This window comes from Poeciliopsis prolifica, unplaced genomic scaffold (genome assembly GCF_027474105.1).
Source record: "Poeciliopsis prolifica strain line A6 unplaced genomic scaffold, Auburn_PproV2 SCAFFOLD011, whole genome shotgun sequence".
Lineage (NCBI taxonomy): Eukaryota > Metazoa > Chordata > Actinopteri > Cyprinodontiformes > Poeciliidae > Poeciliopsis > Poeciliopsis prolifica.
The window spans coordinates 3,612,954-3,627,957 of NW_026562386.1; the positions used below are offsets into that span (position 1 = coordinate 3,612,954).

General features: G+C 38.2%; 4 protein-coding genes across 5 annotated transcripts in view; 2 read left to right on the top strand and 2 right to left on the bottom strand.

The window, feature by feature from the left end:
• Positions 1 to 216: 216 nt before the first annotated feature.
• Positions 217 to 3,404, bottom strand: LOC129364281 (cytochrome c oxidase subunit 4 isoform 1, mitochondrial). The gene is made up of 5 exons (XM_055036834.1): positions 3,282 to 3,404; positions 2,516 to 2,592; positions 929 to 1,093; positions 664 to 795; positions 217 to 546 (listed from the first exon to the last, which is right to left on the bottom strand). Exons 1-5 carry the CDS (start codon positions 3,356 to 3,358, stop codon positions 410 to 412), a joined length of 588 nt encoding a protein of 195 aa, XP_054892809.1. The 5' UTR covers positions 3,359 to 3,404; the 3' UTR covers positions 217 to 409.
• Positions 3,405 to 3,412: 8 nt separating this feature from the next.
• emc8 (ER membrane protein complex subunit 8) lies at positions 3,413 to 6,137 on the top strand. 2 transcript variants are annotated; one of them, XM_055036832.1, is made up of 6 exons: positions 3,413 to 3,594; positions 3,704 to 3,918; positions 4,598 to 4,674; positions 4,767 to 4,836; positions 4,910 to 5,004; positions 5,095 to 6,137. In XM_055036832.1, exons 2-6 carry the CDS (start codon positions 3,706 to 3,708, stop codon positions 5,252 to 5,254), a joined length of 615 nt encoding a protein of 204 aa, XP_054892807.1. In that variant the 5' UTR covers positions 3,413 to 3,594; positions 3,704 to 3,705; the 3' UTR covers positions 5,255 to 6,137. The 2 variants fall into 2 exon arrangements, with proteins under 2 accessions (XP_054892807.1, XP_054892806.1); XM_055036831.1 differs by having other exon boundaries at positions 3,413 to 3,918.
• Positions 6,138 to 7,922: 1,785 nt separating this feature from the next.
• Positions 7,923 to 10,772, top strand: gins2 (GINS complex subunit 2). The gene is made up of 5 exons (XM_055036836.1): positions 7,923 to 8,068; positions 8,247 to 8,361; positions 9,446 to 9,545; positions 9,643 to 9,769; positions 10,427 to 10,772. The coding sequence occupies exons 1-5, from the start codon at positions 7,979 to 7,981 to the stop codon at positions 10,553 to 10,555; spliced, it is 561 nt and encodes a 186-aa protein (XP_054892811.1). The 5' UTR covers positions 7,923 to 7,978; the 3' UTR covers positions 10,556 to 10,772.
• Positions 10,773 to 12,225: 1,453 nt separating this feature from the next.
• The window catches only part of gse1b (Gse1 coiled-coil protein b), a 184,622-nt gene continuing 181,843 nt past the window's right edge, over positions 12,226 to 15,004 (bottom strand). The window contains 1 exon segment of the mRNA XM_055036829.1: positions 12,226 to 15,003. Coding sequence (XP_054892804.1) covers positions 14,863 to 15,003 — 141 coding nt within the window. The 3' untranslated portion in view covers positions 12,226 to 14,862.

The following is a 15,004-nucleotide window of genomic DNA, read 5'->3' on the forward strand; positions in this document are numbered from 1 at the left end:
AAAGATATATTTGATGAAGCTGAGTCGAATGCAGTGACAGTTGCAACAGACACATCTTTGAATATGGCCATCCAAATATTAGTTCAATTTTTAAAAAATAATTTTAAAGTTTTACAGAAATATTTACTGCTAAGCACATTTAAGATAACGATAATGTATTCCTTGTCCTCACGTTAAGGATTCCTTTTGGGAGAAAAAGACTCAAAAGCAAAGAAATAACTGGAGAGGTTTTATTTGGTTGAACACGTTTTATTTTATTATACACAGGAACCTTAGGAGGAAGTGGTCTTCCACAATTCACAGATTGCAGTATTTTGAACAAATGATAAAACCAGAAATATAGATATTCTTGTATCTCTCAAGTTAGATTTGCCTGGATGTAGGAACAGTAGGTAACTGTAGAGACCCATCACTTTTTCCACTGCTTGTTCTCGTAGTCCCACTTGGCTGAGAAGCCCTCGACTGGGTTGATTCTCATGTCCAACATCCTTTGCAGTTCTTGCTCCTTGTACAAAGGATCGAATGTATGTGGGACAGGTCCGTACACTACAAGTAGAAAATATAAAACTGATCAATAGACGGCAAGAAAGCCATTTTTGTTCTTCTGAAAACTAAGATATTGTTGATAAAATGACATTTACAAATAAATATTTCCTTATTTACCATATTTCCTCTGCCAAAGAACAAGCAGGCCAGTGAAACCCAGGAAGAACAAGATACCGCCAACTGCAGTCTTCCACTCCTGTGATCCCTGGTTCATCTCAGCGAAGCTCTCTTTGAAGCTGATGCGGTACACTGAACAGACAAGACACAAAGACCTAAATTGATTATTTCACATAAATAAATAAGCTTTATATATATATATATTTCCCTTATGCTAAAATTGGTTTTGACCAGCAAAGAAAGGCTGTGTGTCACCAAGTCTTACGTGCAAGCTTCTCCTCATTACTGAGAGCAGCCCAGGAGCCCTTCTCCTTCTCCTTCAAAGTCCTCTGTTGTGCACTAAGTTGCTGCACATAAGCCACTTCAGGAAGAGGGGTATCCCTGCTGTCAACGTAGTGGGGGAGCGTGTAGTCCTCCACCTTAGCAACGCCTGGAGAAAAATACACATTTATGTGAAATTTCAGATCGAACAACTTTGTTCAAATCAAAATATGTGTTCAAAGATTAAATACAAAAGTAACAAGCTTCTGACATCAACAACAATGTCTGCTCCTGTGAACCCTTGCTGGCTTGTTTCAAAACAATTTAGGTTTGTTTTTTCTACCTGAAAGTAGGATGGGAGGATATGAGAAAAATCTAATATCCTGATATATTTTTGCTATATCACGATACACAATATATATCATAATATTCTTAAATGAGCTCCAATGTCACTTTAAACTATACTCCTTGCAGCATTATATCACCCATGCAAGTTCCTGCCCCCATTTTTCCTGCTAGACTTAAATGTCAGCTCATATCAAAAGGGATGCAGTGTTTTGCTATGAACTGTCTACACTATGACAAGGTACCAAGGTGAGAAGTAAGTTTTAACTAAGAAAAGAAAATAGCTATGGAGAGGGAAGTAATTCAGTTATGCTTTACTTTGATTAACTTAACATAGATGTGTTGTTCGTGTGGCTAATAGCAGCGGCAGCTAATCTACCACAGTGATCACTTATTAATAATCGCAAAATACACATCAAGTTTAAAAGCATAAAACTGAAACAAACTAAATGTTCTGCTCTATGTCGGGGTAATGTTTTGAGTGGTTTTGGTTCTGAATTCTAATACATGCAGTTGCGTTGTTGTCAGTTATCTGAATGCAGCAGCCTTTGCAAACCACAAGAAAATAAAACATTCATCGCTTGAGCTCTACTGCTACAACAATCTGATCAGATGTCTCAATTTTTTTTGCATAGTCCTGATTAAAAACACACATGTGGGATATCAAACAGCTGCATACCAGCAATAACAGCCAACCTGGTATTCATTTTTTGTCACTCTTATACTTTGACTAAGATTACACTCCTACTTCTTTTGACATGTGTCTCTGCTTCAAAACACCAGAGTGAAATAATGTCATTAGCAGAACTTGACTCCATAGAGAGGAGGTATGGCTATTTGATTCAGTTTCAGGATATACGACCATAAGGCCTGGATTTGGAGATCTCTAGTCTAAGTGAATGATTGTCTTTTATACCATAAAGATTTGGTAAGAAAACATCAACATGTACTATTAGAACATCTACTGTAAAATAATCTGCTAGTGAAGGGGTTCCTAGTGATAAATCTCAAATTACACACAGACAACATAAGATGAAGAATTAGATGGTTTGTTAGAAATGCAGAGGATGCAGGAATCTTTGTAGCTACATTCTGTGATGACAATTGCATTTATGGAGCAATAAACTCTAGTTTTGAGTGTTACATTTGAAATGAAGTTATATTTTAACTGGAACCAACTCCTTGCACTGTTATATCAACACCCAGGAAAGGAAAATATTCATTTCATCTTGGCACCAGGACTCACCATGTGCTCCACGGACACAGACAGATGCAGAAATGGCTCGTTTGCCAATAAGGCTCAGGGCTCTTGATGCCAGCATTCTGTGGGAAACAATAAGTCAATACAATGCAAAACAAGCTGTGGAACTTTACATATTGTTATACTTCAACTTAAGACAAAAAGTAGCCTATTTCTCACAGACCCAGTGATAAACTGCATATGCATCAAATACTCGAAGAAAGTTTGTTGTAGATAGCAAAAATGACAATTGGTAAAAACTTTATACTGAATTAAATTATTTATGCATCGGGTATATAATTGTTATTTGCGTACGGCCATCACGAATAAAAGTCACTTCAATTAAATGGGAGCAGTTGCATGATGACCAAACTAAAAGGTGTTCAGCTCATTATGAGGACAAGCTAAAGTTAGCGTTAGCTACAAACACAAGGTCACAGTGCCCCGGAAAAAAATCTCACAAAAACTTTCTGTTTATTTAAAACAACATTGTGGTATTATTTATTTTTTTACGGACGAAAAAATTATAATCTTAAGCTTATGTCTGCCCGGGGAAACGTTTTCTACATCCACTTAATCAAGCTGTCCAAAACGTAACTGTGAAAGCTAACGATAGCTAACCGGAAAATTAGCCGAGAGTAAATGAATTAAACTGCCGTTTCGAATGAGGTACTGTATGTGATTATACACGTAGCGTTACATTGCGAAATAATCTGTAACTGTATTGTATTACCATACAATCAAAGAGCTGTAAGTAAATAAGGTACACGACCTGCACCGTTCCTTTCTCCTGTCCGCCTGAAAAGAACTGGATATTTGACCGGAAGAACGTAAGGCCTCCTCTGCCATAAGCTGGAGCTCGACTCGAACGTAGGCACTTTACGACAATGTTTCACCTCTTTACGGCTCCTCCGGTGCTACAGAAACGAATAGAAGGTGGACGTAAGATTAGTTTCTCTGACTGAACACGAGTTACTCATTTTACATAAAATACTGTTATAACTAACAATAACTACAAAGAGTATATGTACCAATCTGGAAGCATAGCAGACTCCATATGTTCAGACATTAAGGAAACTGCTGAGGTAGATTTCTACTTTTTTTTTTTGGCATGATCGGTACCGACAGCTAGCAGCAGCAACTAGCCACTCTGACACTTTGAAAGGAACTGTCCGTCCACCTGTTTTCTTCCAGACATGCCTATTCAGTTGACCAGTCAGGCGTACTGTAAAATGCTTTTACATACTGCCAAATATCCTCACTGTGCTGTGAATGGGTTGCTGGTGGCAGAAAAGACAAAAGAGAAAAAGAAAGACGGTCACAGTGGTCCAGTTTTGTGCGTGGACTGCGTCCCTCTTTTCCACGGTACTCTTGCTCTGGCACCAATGCTGGAAGTAGCTTTGACACTGGTAAGTGTTTTCTTTTTTTACCAATTGAACTACATGCAGCTGTTGGCTTATGTGGCGGATCAGGTTGGGATGTATGCCTCGAAAAAGAGGGGTGCAGTGTACGGGCTTAGTTTGATTTAAAGCTCATGTGAGATTCAGTTGGTTGTTGAAGTTATGTCAGTCTTTGTGTAATACATTTGTCACCATCTTTTCTTTATTCGACTTGATGTTGAGGATTTTTACAAAAAGATGTTGGTGCTAGAAAGGTTTTTGAGTTGTTGTGCAATTTTGACTACATTGAATCTATATTAAAAAATAAACACCAATATTAGGGTTAAACTATGGGTTGGTCAAAAGTTCTGGGGTTCTGATGTTTTTTTTGGGGGGGGTGGCTTTTTTTAAATCAAATACACAAATCTGCTTTTCCCTGATTGATTAAATTTTTTGTTTGAAATCAATTCCAATTTTAACCCACTCTAGTTTTTTTCTTCTTCATTAATTATCACTGCAGCTCCTAAAATTAAGTCTACACATATAAAATCAAATTTCAACACAGCCATCATTTTGGTGAAAATGTTTTCATCTTATTGCATTTAGTAAAAAGAAAATTGTTTTGTTTTTTGTCTTTTGAAAATGTTCATAATCTAATCTCAGCTGTCATTCTGACCTTCCCTGTTTGCTTCCTTTCTATTTATGTCAGATTGATACTTGGTGTAAAGAAAATAATTACATCATTGTCGGATATTATCAAGCCAATGAGCAGACAAAGGATTCGAGGTACAAAGGTTTAAATGAAAATCCCAGTCCTGCTTTTTCAGTGAAACTAAAAGCATTAAATTAAGGTGATGCATCATTTTTTCTTTGTTCAGGCCAAATCAGGTTGCTCAAAAAGTGGCTGCCAGGATTTCGGAGAACTTCAGTGAAGCTGCTATTGTTATGGTAATGTTTTGTCATTTAAACTAGCATGGCTTTTTGTACCTGACATCAAATAATTTAATTGCCATTTCTACAGGTGGACAGCAGCAGATTGACAATGAGCTGCTTTGAGCCCATTGTGTTTATCCACGATCACCATGAGAACAAGTGGAAAGTCAGAGAAGTCACAACGTAAGTACTTGAGGCACACACAGTGTTTTACTAAAACTGAAGTTTATTTACTGGAGTTTACTGGGTGGATATTTTTGGATACTTTTCAAGGGACGCTTTTGAGGATTGGAGCGAAGCACAGAAGATCACGTCTGCCCTGCTGGTGGGCAGGTCCTATGAGAACTTGATTGACTTTGACAACCACTTGGATGATCTAAGGAATGACTGGACCAATCCTACCATTAACAAATCGGTCCTGGATCTCTGTTAAGACTTTCAGTGCAAATCCTCTGAGTTCCGTGTGAAATTTTGCATCTATTTCTGCTCGCATGATGCTACATTAAAAACCTCCTGCACTGAAGGAATTGATGGAGCACTGATTTTTCAGACTGAAGTCTCTCAACTGCAGCCGCCACACATGCACAGTTGGCCTCGGTCCACCTTTACAAGGTGATGCTGAGGTGATTCTTAAATGAAAAACTTCCGTTATTTTGATTTTTGAACTTGTTTCTACAGATGCGTGGAAAAGATCTAAAATGTTTGACCTTTGTAAATTGTAAAGGTAGTAGCCATACTAAAATCAAGTTCTAACTTATTAATAAAACATTAGTAATAATTTCTAATTTAACGTGTGACAATAAAACTATAGAGATGACTTCTAATTTTTATTTTTTAAGGTTTAAACAAAATTCACATGTAAATGCACCCTGATGCTGGAAAAACCTACCCTGACCTACTCCAATGCTTCATGCTAACAAACGTCCTTATTTTTCTCTTTCCACAACATTTTTGGAGTTTTGAGTTTTGGGTACAGATAGGTTTAAATTTACTGTACTTTTTTAAAATGTCTAAAATGTATCAAGTCATAAGAATGTGTGAATTTTGTTTTTCACTAGATGCTTGTTTGAATAACTTGCTTCCAGGTGTGTGTTCTTAATTGACATCTAAATCACTTAAATATTGGAATTAGATAAGGATTTTGACGTCATAGAGCTGCCTTCGTATTGGATAGAAGTGTCCAGAATTAAAAACTTGGCATTTTTACAGAACCTTTATGAACTGAATGTAAAATGAAATTGGTTTCTTAAAGTGTCAAGGTACTTGCTGAAGTTTTTTTTTTCATTTGTGAAATAAATTTGCAGTCTTTTATTCAACTGTACTCATCATTTTTTAAGACTACATCAGGTGTGCATCAGATAAGCAGAAAAGCTTCTTGTTACTAAGATACTGCAACTTGTGCTGAGTCTGCATCTTTAAATCTCATAATTCCGCACAGTTACTTATTTTATTTCTGAAAATAAATTGTATTTTAAATTGCAATAACTTACAGAAAATTAGTATTTTTGCTGTAATACACGACCTCATAGGCGTAACTTCCTGAAGGACTGATGTGGACGTGTCCCCACCAACGTTGGCCTGTCATGGACAGTCCCCACCAATATTTCCTGCTTCTGTGACATTTGGCTGACAGGCAGGGAAAAATTAAACAATCACCCGTTTTTCTACATTTTTACCTGGACCAATTGCATGATTGAACATGGCAATATTCAGATCAATCATCAAATAGGATGAAATATTTTATAAGTCACAAAGAGCCAAAGTTTGTTAAATTTTAAACCTTGGCTCCTACAGCGACAAGTGAAATTAAATTATTGGTCAATGTCAAAGAGAAATTTGCTTTGTCCTCTCTTGTATCTTTATAGAACTGACAGAAACCAAACTATTTATAGATTTATATGCAGAGAGAATATATATTTTACATGTTCAAACATCAGCATCTGAGCTTTAAGGCACATTTTTAGAATCCAGTAATGTCGATGGTCACTCAGGCCCAACCAACCCAAAAAGGTTTTTCTGCATCTTTTAATATTTGCTACGTTAAAGCAAATGTACACAGCACATACAGACTCATTCCATAAATTAAAATATAACAAACGTTCCTTTGTTAGTAATTCCATCACCAAGTGAAAGACATTATATAGATTAATTATATGTTTTAGCATATTTATATTACATAGTATGTTTAAGACCTGGTTAGAGGTTATTCTCGAAAGGCACTGTTAGTCTGACAAGCCTGATCAGGATGTATATCTTAATTTATTGAAAATGACTGTCAGGCATCACATGCAAGTTTTGGCATTATTCTTAGCACTAAAAAATAAAAGGTCTTCTGTCTATACTCTCCGATCCTTCTCTGAATCTATGAATCTATGATGATCCTCATCAGCTTCTCCTAATTGTAAAAACAAGACCTTGTTGTCATAGATATCATCATAACAACTGTGTGAAAGCGTAAAAGTCCAAGGAACAATCTTTCTCGCTGCACAGCCTCCATAGATCGAGGGAATGGTGTGCTGTTCTTTTTTGTTCCGTTGTTGTTGTTCACTGCCTCAACAAAAAAAGAAAACATTTTGAACAAGTCTACAGAAATGACCCATCAGAGCTACTCTAATATGCCACCATATTCTAGAACTTTTTATTTAATGTTGCAGATCTTGCCTTAAGAAATCAATTAAATTTTTTTTTTGCATAAATCAGCTTAACAAAATATGTGTATACGTACATATATTTATTTGGGAACGATATTCTCTTGAATAAAACATATATAAGGTTTCTGGTCTTCTTGTTTCAGTCCTCTATAACCTCAGGCCCAATAAAATGAGGACAAAGGAAGGTTGAAAACATCGCCATCTAGCGGCCCCTGGCTGTGGCTGCCTTCACAAGGCGCCGGTCATTCATTCATTTATTTTTATTTTTCTAATTAGTCCGAGCTAACTGTCCAAAGGAAACATAATGACAAATAACTCTTACACGTCTGAAACATATTTCAGAGCACGACGACAAAACAGCCTTCATGTTGTGTGTGTCGTACTTCCGGGTGATGACGTAGTGGTGCGCACCTTTCCTGCGCAGGCTCGTCACAGCTCCTCGCGCGGGAACTCCAGTCAGAGTGCTGGTATGAAAAAGTCAACGGGAAGCACAGTGACGATTCGCTATGGACCCTTCAGAGGTTGAATTTCTGGCCGAGAAAGAGTTTGTGAAAATAATCCCAAATTTCAGCCTGGACAAGATCTATTTAATCGGGGTGAGTTTTGTGAGGAGACCTGCGTCAGATGTGTGTGTTAGACTGTATGTAAATATTTTTAACCTTTTAAATCTTTTTCATTCGATGCGTCAAGACACTTATTTTCACTTCTTACTTGTTTACATATCGCAATCAATGGATGTTTTTCCTGAAAACTTGCATTCGCTCCTGACTTCAGGGGGATTTGGGGCCCTTCAACCCGGGACTCACTGCTGATGTTCCCGTGTGGTTGGCCCTAAACCTAAAGCAGAGGCAGAAATGTAGGATTCTTCCGCCTGAGTGGATGGATGTCGGTAGGTTTTCCATAAGAATACACCCAACTTGTGAAGTAAAATTAAAGTGATACATGTTTTTTTTTATTATTTTATTTTATTTTATTTTTTTTGACAACGAACATAAACCTGAAAAGTGTGGCGTGCATTGGTATTCAGCGCCCTTGAGTTTGTGCTTTGTTTGCCCACCTTCAGTACAATAGCTGTTTTAAATTCTACTGTGCAGACTGGCTCCATCTCAGACAGACGAGGCAAGAAGCCTATGTGACAAACAATTATTTTTTTAAAGTTTTGGCACAGATTTTCAATCGAATTTAGGTCAAGACTTTGACGGGTCCATTTTTAAAGAAAAGAAAAGAAAAATCTATTTTGATCTGAACCACAAACATTCATCTCAGTTCTTACCACTGATGATTCAAGTTACCCTGATACTAGAGATCATGCTAAGCTGTAAAATGATTTTTAACATTATTAAATGCTAAAATACTATTTTTCATCAAATCTACTGTGGTATTTATATTATTTTGTATGTTTATTTAAGCAGATATTTCTCATTGCTAGTGTTTTAGTTCAAAACAAATTGTTGACGCAACGTTTTTAAATCTAGCAGCATCAGTTTTGAAAAAAATAGCTTCACAATTCTTAATTCAATAAAACAATGTGTACATTTTCTATAAACTGTACATCCTGTTTATAAAAGCTTGGGTTATGAAACTGAAAGAAGGATTTTCTCAAATAACTAAAGTTTTTGTCTCTGTGTATTGAACAATGTAACTTTTCATTGTTTCACTGGTGCAGCTGCACAATGCAGAGCTTCTTTGATCTCCATAAACTATGAAGTGCACCAAAAAATTGGAAATGGGCTTCGAACTGTGTCTTTTCAAGTTTGGATTATTATTGTTTTTCCTGCTTGCAATATTTTTATTCAAACTGTTTTTCTATTTTTAAACTCAGAACGTGCATAAAAGCAGAAACACACGGCAAAGGAGGGATCCATAGAAACGACAAAGGAGGAAAAATCAGTGCTAGCATAAAAAAAAAGTGAATTCCATAATAAACATTTTTGCAGATCTTTTCCTTCTAAACACCTTCTGCCATCATGCAGAGAAACTAGAGGAGATGCGAGAGTTTGAGAGGAAAGAAGACGCCTTTACTCCTGCGCCCAGCCCATATTACATGGAGCTAACCAAACTGTTACTGAACCAGTGAGTAACAAACATAAACGCGCTGCATTGCATCCCACGTTGCTCTTTGTCGAGGTGATGCCAAGACCTTCCGTTGCTGGTTTTTCTCTCTCTTTAGCGCGTCCGACAACATTCCTAAAGCTGATGAGATCCGAACTCTGGTCAAAGACATCTGGGACACCCGGGTGGCTAAACTGCGTCTGTCTGCCGACAGCTTCATCAGGCAGCAGGAGGCTCACGCTCAGGTAACGTGGGAATAAACCACACCGCTGTTCGACTCACCGACAAGCAGAATGGATGCACGTGTAACACTAACCTGAACACAAACTAAAGCATTACCCAACATGAAACGACAAGGAGAGTGCAGAAACGTATGATGAGGTTCATCTTCAGGTGATCCACCTTAGTTAGGCAAACTTAAGCTTGCAGCAATTTAACAGGATTACCAGTCATAGTCACAGTGTCTTGCAGAATATTTCAGATTATCCTTTTATCCCTTTAGCCTGTGTCTCGGCTGGTTCCTGTTTTGCTTTGAAATTGCTACAGACTCGTGAGAGAAATGGCCACTTTGAGGTGCCTCAGTGTAGCATAAAAAGTCAATAAAAGTTTTATGTATGTTTTTTTTTCTTTTTAACAACTGTCATTATCTGTCGGCCCACTGACAGAGGCATGCTGGTGTACCAACTGAACATTGTATAAAGAATAAAAAGCTGCCTCTCAGTTAAGCTTTAGTACAACTTCTGACAAAACCATGTAATATTTCTTTAAAAACAACCATTTTCTCTTAAAAAATGTGAATGTTACACATTTACAAATAGTAAATGCCTATATTAGATTAGGGTATTGACTAGCAAGTGTCACAGTGCTACATCAGTGTCTTCATCCTGTGCTTTGCTCTGCAGCTGGACAACCTGACTCTGATGGAGATCAACACCATAAGAGAGTTTCTTCTCGATTCTCTCAACTGCATGTACAAGCTGCGCTCCAACCTGCAGCCTGGAGCCACGAAGGGCCAGTTTGCAGATTATTGATCCAAAACACCAAGGTCTTTTGGATGTTTTCTGAATTTTTAGAAGATTGGACTTCAACTTTTGAACTCTTTCGTTTTATCTTAAGGAATCACACTTCATTTGTGAAAAAGATTTGAATTTATGGAAAGCCTGTGTTTTATATGGATTAATTATTTGTGATTAATAATGGAAATTCACATGCTATGGTTTCTAATGTTTTTACCATGTGACAAAATAAATGTGCTTTTGTGTATGTTGAGTAGTTTTCTGTGCGAAGATGTTTGAGTGCTTTAGCGGTTCACTTCCTCAGTAATTGATCTAACATCTACAGTAGTGTGAACATGTTAGTTGACTGCTTAAGAAGTAGTATTTCTTCAGTTCGTCAGACCTGTAGAATGAATCACTTAAACAGAACAAGTCTGACAACTGACAGTAGGCTGAAAGATCTGAAAGAGAAACGCATCGTGGTGTGACCTGAGGAAAATCATTGTTATTGATGCAAAACTTTACAAGCCGCTGGGATCCTGTGAACCAGTGACAGCCACCGGTAATGATTTAATATCCAACAGACCGACAGCCATGGTAAAGATTTAAGGTCAAAGCCTCTGGACAATCTTGATTCCCACAGCTTTGGGGAAAATATTCTGTGGCTTGTTCAGACCAAAGTGGAGCTCTGTGGAAGATGTGGGCCACGGGACAGCTGACAAAGAACAAACAGTTCTTCAGCCTTACCGTTATCAAACGTGGTGGTAGAATGATGGTCCGGGTTGGTTTTCCTGCTTCATGACTGGGCTGACGCTCCCCAATAGACATGACCATGAACTCTATAGAGCTAGGACAATAAAGTTTTGGTGTGGCCTAGTCAAAGTCTGCATTCTAATGCAACTGAAATGCCAGTGATGAATTAAAAAGAGAGACGTAACTGGGTGCAAGGGCGGCTCAACTAAAGTTGTGTTGATTACTTAATCACATGGGGTCAGGCTGGCTCTGGCAACTTTCCCTTATCAAAGAACTCATTTGAAAATCGCTTGTTCACATTATTTTGCTCATTGTTTGATTATTTAAATTATTTGAAAGTGGGACAAATAATTTAAAAACTAAGAAAAATATCTTCCCAGAGTTTCATAAACATATAAAGTTTCCAGAACAGGATCTGGGAATCTGTTTAGTTTTCCATTCCTCGGAGAATTCCCACCCAAAGACAAACGATAACACATTTTAATGTTTGACATTTTTGAAGTATTTTATTTTCTTTTTTGTCAGAAATCACAGCCATATATTCATAAATACCTAATTACTACATTCAACAAAGAATATATTACATTACAATGAATTTAAACAAGTACATTAATAATAATAATAATAAAAAAACAAAAACAAATAAAAAAACAAAAAAACAGGATTTCACAGCATCTAGACATCCTCCACTGAGTAACAGGGCTATTGCATGGGCGTGCGCGGGTTGGAGATGGAGACCCGGGGAGGTTGAGGAAGAGCCTTATCTCACTGCACTTTCCTCCCCAGCGAATTGGCAGCTTACCTCAGCTTGCATGCATCCTCATTTGCTGATAGGCGGCACAGGTGGCTCTTTGCTGCTGTGGAAAAGTAACAGACTGCACTTTTTAATTTTTATCTAGTTTAGGTCTTGCTCATTTCAACAACACAAATAAAAACAATCCGTTTTGAATGAATGAATTAGTGATTGGATAAATTTATTTCATGTCATCTCGAAGTCTTATTTTGAAGGTGTGACATGCTGCAGACACGTGGATGTAAAGTCCCTGATTGCCGATGTTCATCGTGTGGACTGCAACTCATTCACATGCTCCCAAATTACTGAGGCACTTGGAAGGGATATAGGGTTCGCGTGGCATAATTGTGCTTCAGTCTTAGTCAAAAAATCTAAAATTTTCGAAAGGCTTCATGTTTTTACATCAACACCTTAAAAAATGACAGTCATGTCGAATGGCCTCCAGGGGTTCAGATGGCACATTCAGCCCTAAAACTCAGGCTGAATGATTCTGATGGTGAATGAAGTAGGTGAACGTCTTGGACAGATTTCAGGGGCGAGGAGAAGTTGTAAACATGTGTGCAACGTAAAACAAACAAACAAACAAAAAAAGCTCTGTAATCAGGTCCAGCTTAATTACATGTGTGATTTTGTGGCTAATATTTCGAACATGATGACAGCTTTGGGCAGCATTGGGATCCTTCAAAAAAGGTCAAGAGAAATGGAAGATTCTTGATGGAAAGTTTGGCTCTCCAATTACAATTTTAATCAAAATTAAAGACGATAAAATCCTTCAATTTTTTTTTTTGGCACCGTGTCCTTTGATGACTGTTTGATAAGGGCTTAATTTTGTAAGGTGTAATGATTAAAGTGGCTTCAAAGCTATATTCTGTAAATGAGTCGATATTTAAAGTATTAAGAAGCAGTTTAATCTGCTGGCTGTTTTTGAGGGTCCCTAAATATAAACTGTAAAGGTGCATCCCAAAAAAATTAGACCATCACCAAAAAGTTTATTTCTGTAATTCATTTAAAAAGCTCGCAAGAATAGTAATGGCACCCCAGTGATGGTATGGGGTGCTGTGGCATCTGCTGGTGTTGGTCTGTTTTTTTTTTTGTTTTGTTTGTTTTGTTTCATCATGTCCAAAGTCAGCATCTACTATCAAACTTTAGAGAACTTTAGCTTTATGGAGATGCTGATTTCATCTTCCAGCAGGACTTAGCACCTACCTTGAGTACAATGTCATACACTGAGCAGCAAACATAGACATAAATCCGACAGGGAATATTGTTAGAAATTGTCAAGAGGAAGATGGGAGACCCAACAGTTCCAAAGCAAACCTGAGCACCTCATCAGAACCAGAGGCTCCATGTCACGCTGCACTGACACAGTAATTCAAGCAAAAGGAGCCCTGACCAAGTTTTGAGTGCAGATACTGTACTGTAAAATAAAATAGCTTTTTTTAATATCTGTTTTTAAAGTCTTTTTTTAATTAGCTGGAAGCCATAATCAACTTTAACCAAAAATATTTTCTTGAACTAGATAAGTCTACATGTAATAATCTCTAAAATATGACTTTGCCTTTGTGAATTGAATAACTGAATTGTTGAGATGCACCTGTACATCACTGTAAGTCTGATTTATGGGTGAAGATATGACTAACTAGTCATGCCGGCAGCAGTGAAGCATAGCAGAGGAGGGGGAAACACAGGCATGTTGCTGTGCAGCAGGGGGTCGGGGGGGGCTGTGCCTCGGGGTCTCTGAGCCAGCTTTGCTGAGCTCAGAGGCCAGATGAGGTGGGCTGTGGCTGGGTCTCAGCTGCTCTGAGTCCGGACAGGAAGAACGCAGGAGCGCGTCCTGCTTTCACTCCATCTGTAAAACATCTCAGAGTGCAGAGTGAGCTTTTTCTGGCCAGCAGCAGCAAAAATAACAACAACAACAAAAAAAAAACACTAAAAGCAAGGCTTTTTTTAACCCCCTCCCACCCCCCCAAAAAGCATAAACATATAAAAATGGCAGGCTTTTCTTTTGAAAGAACAATGATTAAAGTAATAAAAACATACAAAATTCATTTAAGTCTTCATATTATGTACAATACAAGGCTGAAGCACCCTTTAAAATTCTTATTTTCAAACTTTCTATTTTGAAATAAAACATTTCCTTAATTCTTTTCAAAAAAATTTACATTTTCTAAGGTTTTCCCTAATTTGAATAGTTCTTTGTTGTAACACAGTACCAACAGGTAGTTCTTCAGCTTTTATTCTTAAGTGCATTTCCAGTTCAAAAGCTCACATAGCCGTTGTGGTAAAAATCTGTCCCAACTGGCCGGAAGCCTTCGTTTGGAGATTCGGAGCTTTCAAGTCTTGTGATGAAACCCCTCGAGGGGCAAAGGGGGGCAGCTGCTCCTTCATTGGCAGGATTGTCTGTGTGGCTGTGGTGGTGAGGGATGCAGGAACTAAACAGCAGAGCAGCAGGAGCTAAAGAATGTGACGAGCAGGCATTTGCTTGAAACTGTGTGTTGATCTTCAGGTTCTCCTGCTTCGCTGAGCTCAGGGTTGGCTACATTGGCACGCATCAGTGGCTTTTGGAGCAGTCCCTGGCAAGCCACAGTCCAAAGACTAACTGTCCTTCAATGACTGGTCCTGTCTCTTGTGCATTCACCTGTTTATTCATTCACTCAAGCCATTTAATTCACTAATCTTATCTAGCCAGCCACATTCCCCTCCACGAAGCCACAAGGACGAGGCCGTGAAAAAATAAACTCTAAGTCTGAAGGGGAGGCGGCCGGGAGCAGGGGGTCTTCAGGTTGGCGTGTCGGGGTCACCTTGGAGGGTATCCTTTGTAATGGCTGCCTCTCGGCCAATGTGTCTGCGGGAGTGTCAGACACTTCCTGAAGTGCTCCAGCTCTGCTTGTAGCTTCTCCCGCTCCACTGCCAGCTTCTGTCGCTGCGACATCAGCTCC